Source organism: Pseudophryne corroboree, chromosome 6 (assembly GCF_028390025.1).
Source record: "Pseudophryne corroboree isolate aPseCor3 chromosome 6, aPseCor3.hap2, whole genome shotgun sequence".
Lineage (NCBI taxonomy): Eukaryota > Metazoa > Chordata > Amphibia > Anura > Myobatrachidae > Pseudophryne > Pseudophryne corroboree.
The window spans coordinates 533,451,441-533,464,661 of NC_086449.1; the positions used below are offsets into that span (position 1 = coordinate 533,451,441).

General features: G+C 48.3%; 1 protein-coding gene across 5 annotated transcripts in view; it reads left to right on the forward strand.

Annotated features, from left to right (window-relative positions):
• Positions 1-13,221, forward strand: part of CEP83 (centrosomal protein 83) — a 256,578-nt gene that overhangs the window by 146,349 nt on the left and 97,008 nt on the right. For all 5 annotated transcript variants that reach the window (XR_010179502.1, XM_063927615.1, XM_063927612.1 and 2 more), the window contains exons 9-10: positions 3,247-3,391; positions 4,487-4,636. Coding sequence is in view for 4 of the 5 variants with exons in the window: in XM_063927615.1 (XP_063783685.1) it covers positions 3,247-3,391; positions 4,487-4,636 (295 nt within the window). In the remaining variant the exon portion in view is untranslated. The remainder of the gene's footprint in view (positions 1-3,246; positions 3,392-4,486; positions 4,637-13,221) is intronic.

The following is a 13,221-nucleotide window of genomic DNA, read 5'->3' on the forward strand; positions in this document are numbered from 1 at the left end:
TGCTGATTCAGTCAGACAACATAACGGCGGTCGCCCATGTAAACCGCCAGGGCGGCACAAGAAGCAGGATAGCAATGGCGGAAGCCACAAAGATTCTTCGATGGGCGGAGAATCACGTGCAAGCACTGTCGGCAGTGTTCATTCCGGGAGTGGACAACTGGGAAGCAGACTTTCTCAGCAGACACGACCTCCACCCGGGAGAGTGGGGACTTCATCAGGAAGTCTTCCAACTGATTGCAAACCGATGGGAACTGCCACAGGTGGACATGATGGCGTCCCGCCTCAACAAAAAGCTAAAAAGATATTGCGCCAGGTCAAGGGACCCTCAGGCGTTAGCTGTGGACGCCCTAGTGACACCGTGGGTGTACCAGTCAGTATATGTGTTTCCTCCTCTTCCTCTCATACCAAAAGTACTGAGAATAGTAAGAAAGAGAGGAATAAGAACAATACTCATTGTTCCGGACTGGCCAAGAAGGACTTTGTACCCGGAACTGCAAGAAATGCGCACAGAGGACCCATGGCCTCTGCCTCTCAGACAGGACTTGCTGCAACAAGGGCCCTGTCTGTTCCAAGACTTACCGCGGCTGCGTTTGACGGCATGGCGGTTGAACACCGGATCCTAGCGGAAAAAGGCATTCCGGATGAAGTTATTCCTACGCTGATAAAAGCTAGGAAAGACGTGACAGCAAAACATTATCACCGTATATGGCGGAAGTATGTTGCTTGGTGTGAGGCCAGGAAGGCCCCTACAGAGGAATTCCAGCTGGGTCGATTCCTGCACTTTCTACAGTCAGGGGTGACTATGGGCCTAAAATTGTTGTCCATAAAGGTCCAGATTTCGGCCCTATCCATTTTCTTTCAAAAAGAACTGGCTTCACTGCCTGAGGTTCAGACTTTTGTTAAGGGAGTGCTGCATATTCAGCCCCCTTTTGTGGCACCCTGGGATCTTAAAGTTGTGTTGGATTTCCTGAAATCCCACTGGTTTGAGCCACTTAAGACCGTGGAACTAAAGTATCTCACGTGGAAAGTGGTCATGCTGTTGGCCTTAGCATCGGCTAGGCGTGTGTCGGAATTGGCGGTTTTGTCATGTAAAAGCCCTTATCTGATCTTCCATATGGACAGGGCAGAATTGAGGACTCGTCCCCAATTTCTCCCAAAGGTGGTGTCATCGTTTCATTTGAACCAACCTATTGTGGTGCCTGCGGCTACTCGGGACTTGGAGTACTCCAAGTTGCTGGACGTAGTCAGGGCTTTGAAAATATATGTTTTCAGAACGGCTGGAGTCAGGAAGACTGACTCGCTGTTTATCTTGCATGCACCCAACAAGCTGGGTGCTCCTGCTTCAAAGCAAACTATTGCTCGCTGGATCTGTAGCACGATTCAGCAGGCTCATTCTGCGGCTGGATTGCCGCATCCAAAATCGGTAACAGCCCATTCCACAAGGAAGGTGGGCTCTTCTTGGGCGGCTGCCCGAGGCGTCTCGGCATTACAGCTTTGCCGAGCTGCTACTTGGTCGGGTTCAAACACATTTGCAAAGTTCTACAAGTTTGATACCCTGGCTGAGGGGGACCTTGTGTTTGCTCATTCGGTGCTGCAGAGTCATCCGCACTCTCCCGCCCGTTTGGGAGCTTTGGTATAATCCCCATGGTCCTTACGGAGTTCCCAGCATCCACTAGGACGTTAGAGAAAATAAGAATTTACTCACCGGTAATTCTATTTCTCGTAGTCCGTAGTGGATGCTGGGCGCCCGTCCCAAGTGCGGACTCTCTGCAATACGTGTATATAGTTATTGCTTAAATAAGGGTATTGTTATGAGCCATCCGTTGAGTGAGGCTCAGTTGTTGTTCATACTGTTAACTGGGTAAGGTTATCACAAGTTATACGGTGTGATTGGTGTGGCTGGTATGGGTCTTACCCTGGATTCAAAATTTCCTTTCCTTGTAATGTCAGCTCTTCCGGGCACAGTTTCCCTAACTGAGGTCTGGAGGAGGGGCATAGAGGGAGGAGCCAGTGCACACCAGATAGTACCTAATCTTTTTTTAGAGTGCCCAGTCTCCTGCGGAGCCCGTCTATTCCCCATGGTCCTTACGGAGTTCCCAGCATCCACTACGGACTACGAGAAATAGAATTACCGGTGAGTAAATTCTTATTTTTCATTAATGAACGAGAACTCGTTCATATCGTGCAGTGTGTAGGCACCAACGATGAACGATGCGCGGCCCCGCGCTCGTTCATCGTTGGTGCCCCGTCACTTATGCATGCAGGCCAATATGAATGAGATTGTCCATATTAGCATGTATTGCTATGGCGCCGGGTGACGGGGGGGTGAAGAAACTTTACTCCCCCCGTTATCCTTCCCCCGCCACCGGGTCAACCGTCTGCCGTATCGGCGGTTGGGCAGCTCGCCGGCGAGTCAGAGTCTGTAGGGCCCTTTACAATTATGGAATTCACAATTAACTTCAACTAAATAAAAAACAAAGTCAGAAAAACCTAACATAATCTTACACTGAAACTTCAGGTCATCTGAGTGGACCGATACAACAGAAAGCAGAAAATGGCAGCAATGCTACTCCCTTTAAGAGTGAACCGCTGATGCTGTCCTCAGCTCCTTCTTATTCCTGGAAGCCCTCCTAGAAACCACCACCCACCCTTGGGTTTTAACACTCTTGTTGCTGGACATTAGCGAATCAGTCACTCGCCTCCAAGAAACTTTTTCCCAGTATATTGGGGGGCTGGGACAGCTCAGCTAGATACAAAAGTCCTATTAAGGGATGTTCCCATAACTCTTCAGGATTTACACCTCTTGATCTAGTCTGAAAGTTCCAGTATATTGGGGATTGAGGTATGAGGCTTTTGACACCCAAGAATTCACAACTGGCGTGTGATTCTTATCTGTTCCCTGACTCCAAAGAAGAACATAAACTTTCTCTTCACCCCCTTCCCCTCACCCTCCCACAGGTCACATTCAAGATACAGCATAGCAGCAATTTTCCTAGGGTACACGGTATGAATACAGTCTTGACACGTGACTTTAAGTAATCGCGCCATAACCCATGGCAACACCACACCTGTAATCCATTTCAGTTTTTTTCGCACCCAATGATTTTCCACTGCCAATTGGATATCCCCCTTAGTTTATGATTGATTTTTTTTTTCTACTTTATATCTTTCATTACAGTCACTTAAACAACCGTAAGACTAAACTAGTTTTGCATTGATTTTTACTTGAGCTTTTTAACTCTTTAGTACTAGAGACTGAAAATGAAATTCTAAAAGCAACACTGGAACGTCAAAAAGAGTTACTGGCTGAAAAAGAGCGTGAAATGATAAGGAAAGTCCAGGCAGCTAAAGAAGCGGGATTCCAACAAATTGCTGCAATCCAAGATGAAAGGTGTATAATAAAGTGACCGTTGCATGTGTAATAAATATATAATATATTCTAGAATTCTAGAGTTTGCCCATGACTTGGCACATGGATGTCTGTTATTGCTCATTCTTTATTAAGACTTGATAAAAGAGAGAGTCTCTGAAATGTTGACTGCTACATAGATTCTTGTCGTTACTGATTACTACCTATTCCAGAGTGCCACCCTATTCAGTTTATATTCAATTGGTTTGAATATGATCTAATCCAGATAGATGGTGGCCTTCATTCACGATACACATCTTTAGACGATTTCTGAAAGTGAGCTTCGTCACTTGTGAGCAGAATAGCGATATCCTCACATGCCATTCGTTTCCATCTGTACAAATGATAGTTGTTCAGATCGCAACTGGGAGAACTGAATGGCATGTTCTGAGGATAGCCTTCAAAATGGTCCTGTAAATGCTATTCTGCTCACAAGTGACTAAGCTCACTTTCAGAAATTGACTACAGATATGTATCACAAATTATTGCACCATTTGGACGATATCCTGTTCAAAACAGATAAAAAAACAAAACTGTATTCCATTGGGGGGTGGATAGAGTGTATGAACTTGCGATAAGGAACCAAATAAGGGATAGGACAGCAGGAGAGAATTACACAGATGGGGAGGGAAATGGGGACAAACATGGAAAGTAGGGGTTTACAGAGAAAGGTACATTTTTATTTATTGTTTTAAAAAAAACACGACACTAGACACAAGAGCTAGCGTTCCGCTGCACACACTTAGAACCCCAGGGAGGCGGATGGAGAAAGAAGGTTGCCAATAATGAGGTAAGAAAAGCACAGAGCCACTAGTCAAAAGGGGGGAGGGGGAGAGACCTAGGCAAGAAAAGCGGGAGAGGGGCAGGAAAGGGCAAGAATAGGAGGGAGGGGGGGGGGGGGGCTGATGGAAAGATGGGGGATGAGAAGAAAAAAGTGTACTCAGTACCTAGCAACCTGGCAAATGGTTTTGCTAAAATAATGTGTGTGTGTGTGTGTGTGTGTGTGTGTGTGTGTGTGTGTGTGTGCATATCATTTTTGTTATATATTCTCAGTTTTGTGGCTTTTTACTATTTCAGGCTAGAATTGGAAAATAGAGTAACAGAATTGGAAAAGTGTAAATTGGAGGAGGATCACCAAAAACAATCTGAAATAAGCCAACTGGAAGAAAAGCTGCGTATTGCACAGTTAGCTGAGGAATCTGTGAGAAGGCAACTGCAGAGTCTGAGGTAAGAGTCCGTTATTTGTGTACATGTATGCCTTCAGCATTTGTCATATCTTTTCATAGTCGATTTACTAGAAACCTTGTTGTACGTAAGTACATTTGTGCAGAAAATATATGCACCTTGGTGTAAAATTTCCACACTGTGGGACTATTCAGGCTGGATCGCAAATCGTGATCCAACCGGAATTATTACGATGGTGGTGCACACGCACGCACTTCACATTTTCTGTGGGCCCCCCACACACACACAGAAAGTGATCGCCTCTGCCTGTCCATCAGTGAAGGGGGGGTAACACTCCGTTTTCAGGGTGGAGATGGATCATTGCGGGGGCGCGATCGGGAAGATGGCAGGTGCCTCCTGCGGGCACTGCTAAGCTGCGCCGGCAGGAGGCAACCCCTATTTCTCTAACGTCCTAGTGGATGCTGGGGACTCCGTAAGGACCATGGGGAATAGACGGGCTCCGCAGGAGACAGGGCACTTTAAGAAAGAATTTGGATACTGGTGTGCTCTGGCTCCTCCCTCTATGCCCCTCCTCCAGACCTCAGTTTGAATCTGTGCCCGGACGAGCTGGGTGCAACTTAGTGAGCTCTCCTGAGCTTGCTAAAAAGAAAGTATTTTGTTAGGATTTTTTATTTTCAGAGAGATCTGCTGGCAACAGACTCTCTGCTACGTGGGACTGAGGGGAGAGAAGCAGCCCTACTCACTGAAGATAGGTCCTGCTTCTTAGGCTACTGGACACCATTAGCTCCAGAGGGATCGTACACAGGATCGCACCCTTGGTCGTCCGGAGCCGCGCCGCCGTCCCCCTCGCAGAGCCAGAAGACAAAAGCCGGTGACAGAAGCAAGAAGACTTCGAAATCGGCGGCAGAAGACTCCAGTTTTCATATGAGGTAGCGCACAGCACTGCAGCTGTGCGCCATTGCTCCCACACTAAACCCACATACTCCGGTCACTGTAGGGTGCAGGGGGGGGGGGGGGCGCCCTGGGCAGCAATTAGAGACCTCTTGGCAAAAGTGGGCATATATACAGTTGGGCACTGTATATATGCATGGGCCCCCGCCATATTTTTACACAGAAACGCGGGACAGAAGCCCGCCGCTGAGGGGGCGGGGCTTCTTCCTCAGCACTCACCAGCGCCATGTTTTTTCTCCACCACCGCTGAGAGGAAGCTCCCCAGTCTCTACCCTGCAGTTACACGGTAGAAGAGGGTAAAAAGAGAGGGGGGGGGCACATAATTAGGCGCAAAAATTAATATAAACAGCGGCTACTGGGTTAACATAATAAGTTACTGTGTTATTCCTGGGTTAATAGCGCTGGGGTATGTGCTGGCATACTCTCTCTCTGTCTCTCCAAAGGGCCTTATGGGGGAATTGTCTTCAGATGAGCATTCCCTGAGTGTGTGATGTGTCGGTACCTGTGTGTCGACATGTCTGAGGTAAAAGGCTCCCCTAAGGAGGAGATAGAGCAAATGTGTGAGGGTGTCTCCGTCGACAACGCCGACACCTGTTTGGATATGTGTAATTAAGTGCTAAGGTGAATTTATTGCACAAAAGATTAGAGAACAGACAGGAAATCTACCCATGTCTGTCCCTATGTCGCAGAGACCTTCAGAGTCACTATCCAAAATAATAAACACTGATATCGACACTGAGGTTGACTACAGTGTCGACTACGATAATGCAAAGTTACAGCCAAAATGGCAGAAAAGTATTCAATATGATTATTGTAATAAAAGATGATTTGCATATCACTGATGACTCATCTGTCCCTGACACAAGGGTACACATGATTAAGGGGAAGAAAGCTGAGGTAAATTTCCCTCCTCTCATGATGAAAAAGAGCGGGAATCTCCAGACAAGAGACTGCAGTTTCCCACAAAGAATTCTCAGGCAGTATCCTTTCCCCACTAGGGCCAGGATAGGATGGGAATCTTCCCCTAGGGTGTCACGTTTGCCCAAAAGGTAGCCCTGACGTAACAGCTATTCTCAGGGATCCTGCAGATAGCGTGCACATTCTGGTACACTACTCAGACCGGCAATTGTGTCGGCATGGGTTTATAGCGCTGTGGCAGCGTGGACAGGTACCTTCAGCAGAGATTGAGACCCTAGTAAGTAGAGATAGATAGATAGATAGATAGAGAGATATATATATATGAGAGAGAGATATTAAAGATGCTGTCTTAAGAGATATATATATATATAAAACATGCCCAAAGAGACATGAGTATACTGGGTCCTAGAGTCAAAGCTATGTCGATTTCTGCTTGACGTGTCCTGTAGAATATGCAATGGACAGAGGATGCCGACTTAAGAGGCATATGGAAGGCTGAGGATTGTGTGGAGAAGGGTTCTCGGATCTGGTCTCCACAGCTACAGCTGGTAATTCTGATATTTTGCCTTATATTCCTACACAGCCTAGGAAAGCACGACATTATCAAATGCAGCCTTTCGAACAAAGAAACAAAGTCCGAGGTGCGTCCTTTCTTGCCAGAGGCGGGGGCAGAGAAAAGAAGCTGCACAACACAGCTAGTTCCCAGGAACAGAAGTCCTCCCCGGCCTCTACAAAAATCCACCGCATGTCGCTGGGGCTCCACAGGCGGAGCTAGGCCCGGTGGGGGCACGCCTTTGTAAGTTCAGCCACAAGTGTGTTCACTCCCTGTTAGATCCCTGGGCAATAGATATTGTGTCTCAGGGATACAAGCTGGACTTTGAGAAGATGCCCCCTCACGACGGCCCTGCCGGCTTCCCCCCACGAGAGGGAAACAGTGTTAACTACAATTCACAAATTGTATCTTCAACAGGTGGTGGTCAAGGTTCCCCTCCTTCAACAAGGAGGGGGTTATTATTCGACCATGTTGTAGTCCCGAAACCGGACGGTTCGGTCAGACCCATATTGAATTTAAAATCCCTGAACATATACCTGAAAAGGTTCAAGTTCAAGATGGAATCGCTAAGAGCGGTCATTGCAAGCCTGAAAGGGGGAGATTTTATGGTGACTCGGGACATAAAGGATGCATACCTTCATGTCCCCATTTATCCACCTCATCAGGTGTACCTCAGAATTGCCGTACGGGATTGTCATTACCAATTTCAGATGTTGCCGTTTGGTCTCTCCACGGCCCCGAGAATGTTCACCAAGGTAATGGCGGAAATAATGGTGCTCCTGCGGAAGCAAGGGTCACTATTATCACGTTCTTGGACGATCTCCTCATAAAAGCGAGATCAAGAGAGCAGTGGCTGAACAGCGTATCACTTTATCTAGAAGTGTAACGGCAACACGGCTGGATTCTATATATTCCAAAGTCGCAGTTGGTTCCTACAGCTCATCTGCCTCTCCTAGGCATGATCCTAGACACAGACCAGAAAAGGGTTTATCTCCCGATAATGAGAGCTCAGGAGCTCGTGACACTGGTCGGGAATCTATTAAAACCAAAACAGGTGTCAGTGCATCACTGCACTCGAGTCCTGGGAAGGATGTTGGCATCATACGAGGCCATTCCCTTCGGCAGGTTCCATGCGAGGACCTTCCAATGGGACTTACTGTACAAGTGGTCCGGATCACATCTTCAGTTGCATCGGTTAATCACCCTATCCCCCAGGGCCAGAGTGTCTCTCCTGTGGTGGCTGCAGAGTGCTCACCTTCTCGAAGGTCGCAGATTCGGCATTCAGGACTGGGTCCTGGTGACCACGGATGCAAGCCTCCGAGGGTGGGGGGCAGTCACATAGGGAAGAAATTTCCAAGGTCTGTGGTCAAGTCAGGAGACTTGCCTTCACATCAACATCCTGGAACTAAGGGCCATATACAACGCCCTACGTCAAGCGGAGTCCCTGCTTCGCGACCAACCGGTTCTGATTCAGTCAGACAATAATAATATCACCGCAGTGGCTCATGTAAACCGCCAAGGCGGCACAAGGAGCAGGGTGGCGATGGTAGAAGCCACCAGAATTCTTTGCTGGGCGGAGAATCATGTAAGAGCACTGGCAGCAGTGTTCATTCCGGGAGTGGACAGCTGGGCAGCAGACTTCCTCAGCAGGCACGACCTCCACCCGGGAGAGTGGGGACTTCATCAAGAAGTCTTCACGCAGATTGCAAGCCGGTGGGAACTGCCACAGGTGGACATGATGGCATCCCGCCTCAACAAAAAGCTACAGAGATATTGCGCCAGGTCAAGAGACCCTCAGGCGATAGCTGTAGACGCACTAGTGACACCGCAGGTGTTCCAGTCAATTTATGTATTTCCTCCTCTTCCTCTCATACCAAAGGTGCTGAGAATCATAAGAAAAAGAGGAGTGAGAACAATACTCATTGTTCCGGATTGGCCAAGAAGGACTTGGTATCCGGATCTGCAAGAAATGCTCACAGAGGACCCATGGCCTCTGCCTCTAAGACAGGACTTGTTGCAACAGGGGCCCTGTCTGTTCCAAGACTTACCGTGGCTGCTTTTGACGACATGGCGGTTGAACTCCGGATCCTAGTAGAAAAAGGCATTCCGGATGAGGTTATTCCTACGCTGATAAAGGCTAGGAAGGACGTGACGGCTAAACATTATCACCGTATATGGCGAAAATATGTTGCTTGGTGTGAGGCCAGGAATGCCCCTACGGAGGAATTCCAGCTGGGCCGTTTCCTTCACTTCCTACAGTCGGGAGTGACTTTGGGCCTGAAATTGGGTTCCATTAAGGTCCAGATTTTGGCTCTATCCATTTTCTTTCAAAAAGAACTGGCTTCTCTTCCTCAGCCCCCTTTTGTGCCTCCAGTGGCACCTTGGGATCTTAACGTGGTGTTGAGTTTCCTGAAGTCACACTGGTTTGAGCCACTCAAAACCGTGGAGTTAAAATTTCTCACGTGGAAGGTGGTCATGCTATTAGCCTTGGCTTCAGCTAGGCGTGTGTCAGAATTAGCGGCTTTGTCACATAAAAGCCCCTATCTGGTTTTCCATATGGACAGGGCAGAATGCGGACCCGTCCACAATTTCTGCAAAAAGTGGTGTCATCTTTTCATATGAACCAACCTATTGTGGTGCCTGTGGCTACTCGTGACTTGGAGGATTCCGAGTTACTAGATGTGGTCAGGGCTTTGAAGGTTTATGTAGCCAGAACGGCTAGGGTCAGGAAAACAGAATCTTTGTTAATCCTGTATGCTTCCAACAAGCTTGGGGCGCCTGCTTCAAAGCAAACTATTGCTCGCTGGATCTGTAACACGATTCAACAGGCTCAGTCTGCGGCTGGGTTGCCGCTGCCTAGATCAGTTAAGGCCCATTCCACAAGGAAGGTGGGCTCTTCTTGGGCGGCTGCCCGAGGGGTCTCGGCATTACAGCTTTGCCGAGCGGCTACTTGGTCAGGTTCAAACACCTTTGCAAAGTTCTACAAGTTTGATACCCTGGCTGAGGAGGACCTTGTGTTTGCTCATTCGGTGCTGCAGAGTCATCCGCACTCTCCCGCCCGTTTGGGAGCTTTGGTATAATCCCCATGGTCCTTACGGAGTCCATAGTGGATGCTGGGCGCCCGTCCCAAGTGCGGACTTCTTCTGCAATACTTGTATATAGTTATTGCTTAAATAAGGGTTATGTTGGTTGCATCAGGGTTGATCTGATGCTCCGTTGTTGTTCATACTGTTAACTGGGTAAGTTTAGCATGAGTTATACGGTGTGCTTGGTGTGACTGGTATGAGTCTTGCCCTGGATTCCAAAATCCTTTCCTTGTACTGTCAGCTCTTCTGGGCACAGTTTCTCTTACTGAGGTCTGGAGGAGGGACATAGAGGGAGGAGCCAGAGCACACCAGTATCCAAATTCTTTCTTAAAGTGCCCTGTCTCCTGCGGAGCCCGTCTATTCCCCATGGTCCTTACGGAGTCCCCAGCATCCACTACGGACTACGAGAAATAGATTTACCGGTAAGTAAAATGTTATTTTCTCATACGTCCTAGAGGATGCTGGGGTAACCATAAGAACCATGGGGGTATAGATGGGATCTGCAGACTCCAGTTTTAGAATTATGCCCAGGCAGACTGGATGCACACTGAGGAGCTCTACAGAGTTTCTTAGGAAAAGACTTTTGTTAGGTATTTTATTTTCACGGAGACTGCTGGCAACAGTCTCCCTGCTTCGAGGGACTAAGGGGAGAGAAGTATGACCTACTTTCAGTGAGATCAAAGGCTCTGCTTCTGGCTACAGGACACCATTAGCTCCTAGGGTTTGATCGCTAGGTACGCCTAGATGCTCGCTCCCAGAGCCGGCCGTCACCACCCTTACAGAGCCAGAAGTCAGAAGACAGGTGAGTAGAAGAAGATCAGAAGACTTCAGTAACTGCTTTCTGAGGTACCACACAGCTGCGCGCCATGCTCCCACACACAGCGGCACTACAGGGTGCAGGGCGCGGGGGGGGGGGGGCCTGGGCCCTGGGCAGCATGTAAACCTCTAAAATGGACTGGCAAGAGGGGACATAAGTGCCTATATAAATATATATTTGAAAAAAGCAGGACTGTAGCGTGCCATTAAGGGGGCGGAGCTTCGTCCTCACAGCTCACGGAGCTCAGCGCCATTTTCCTCTCCACAAGGCAGCATAGACGCTGGTCCTTCCTCACACACTTCTGACTAAGTATCATGGTGAAAAACAGGGGGAGGGGGGGCACAGGAATATTGGTGCAGTATATATTTGTTATAAAAGCGCTGCAGGTCTGGGGCATTCTTTAGTGTCCCAGAACCGGTGATTAGGGGCTGGGTTGTGAGCTGGCAAAACTCCCTCTGCGTGTCTCTGACAGGCATTGCTGTTGGTCTGTCCCCTATATGCCCAGTGTGTCTGTGGTGTTTGGAACACGTGTGTCGGCATGTCTGAGGCTGAGTGCTCTTCCCAGGAGGAGGCTGTATTAGGCACACAAACAGCTGTGAGAGTGACCCTGTCGGCACCGCCGACTCCTGATTGGGTAAATGTGTTGAATGCTAATGTGGGTCGTATTAATAAGAGATTAGATAAGTATGATTCTCAGAACCAGGCATGGAAGAAATCTGTGGAGGATGCATTATTGCAGGTACAGACCCCTTCGGGGTCACAAAAACGTCCGTTTGCCCAGTTGGCAGACACAGATACCGACACAGACACTGACTCCAGTGTCGACTTTAGTGATTCTAGATTGGATCCTAAATTAGCAAAGAGTATTCAGTACATGATTGTGGCGGTTAAAGACGTATTACATATTTCTGAGGACCCTGCTGTTCCTGATACAAGGGTTTGTATGTATAAAGAAAAGAAACATGTGGTAACATTTCCTCCCTCTCATGAGCTGAACACTCTTTTTGAAAAGGTTTGGGAAAGCCCTGACAAGAAGTTTCAGATTCCCAAGAGGATTCAGGTAGCGTATCCGTTTCCCTCTGGGGATGGTGAAAAGTGGGAGTCACCCCCGCCCCCCCCCCCCCAATTGTGGACAAGGCCCTATCCCGCTTGTCTAAAAAGGTGGCTCTCCCTTCTCCTGATACGGCAGCCCTTAAGGACCCTGCGGATCGCAAGCAGGAAAATACATTAAAATCCATTTATGCCACCACGGTACGCTGCTCAGACCAGCCATAGCATCTGCGTGGGTGAGTAGTGCTATCGAAAAGTGGGCAGATAACTTGTCATCTGAGATAGATACCCTAGATAGAGATAGCGTCCTTTTGACACTGGGTCATATCAGGGACGCAGCGGCCTACCTAAAGGAAACGGCGAGAGATATTGGCCTTTTGGGATCAAAAGCCAATGCCATGGCAGTCTCAGCTAGGCGAGCATTGTGGATCCATCAATTAAATGCTGATGCTGACTCCAGGAAAAATATGGAATCTCTGCCATATAAAGGTGGTGTCTTGTTTGGTGAAGGCCTCGCAGATTTGGTATCTACGGCCACTGCGAGTAAGTCATCATTTTTGCCTTACGTTCCTTCACAACAAAAGAAAACACACCACTATCAGATGCAGTCCTTTCGGCCCAATAAATACAGGAAGGGCCGAGGTTCTTCCTTCCTTGCTACTAGAGGAAGGGGTAAAAGATCACCGGCCTCGGCAGGTTCCCAGGAGCAGAAGTCCTCTCTGGCTTCTGCAAATTCCACCGCATGACGCTGGGGCTCCTCTGTGGGAGTCGAGTCCGCACCGGTGGGGGCACGTCTCAAATTCTTCAGTCAGTTCTGGGTTCTTTCGGACCTGGACCCATGAGTTTTAGAAATAGTGTCCCAGGGGTACAAACTGGAGTTTCAAGACGTTCCCCCTCGCCGATTTTTCAAATCGGCCTTACCAGCTTCTCTTCCAGACAGGGAATCGACCAATCCTGAACCTAAAATCTCTCAATTTCTACCTAAGAAGATTCAAATTCAAGATGGAGTCTCTCCGAGCAGTGATATCCAGCCTGGAGGAAGGGGAGTTTATGGTGTCGGTGGACATAAAAGATGCCTACTTACATGTTCCCATTTATCGTCCGCATCAGGCTTACCTGAGGTTTGCTATTCAGGATTGTCATTACCAATTTCAGACGTTGCCGTTTTGTCTGTCCACGGCTCCAAGGATTTTCACCAAAGTGATGGTGGAGATGATGGTTCTCCTTTGCAAACAAGGAGTCACGATTATGC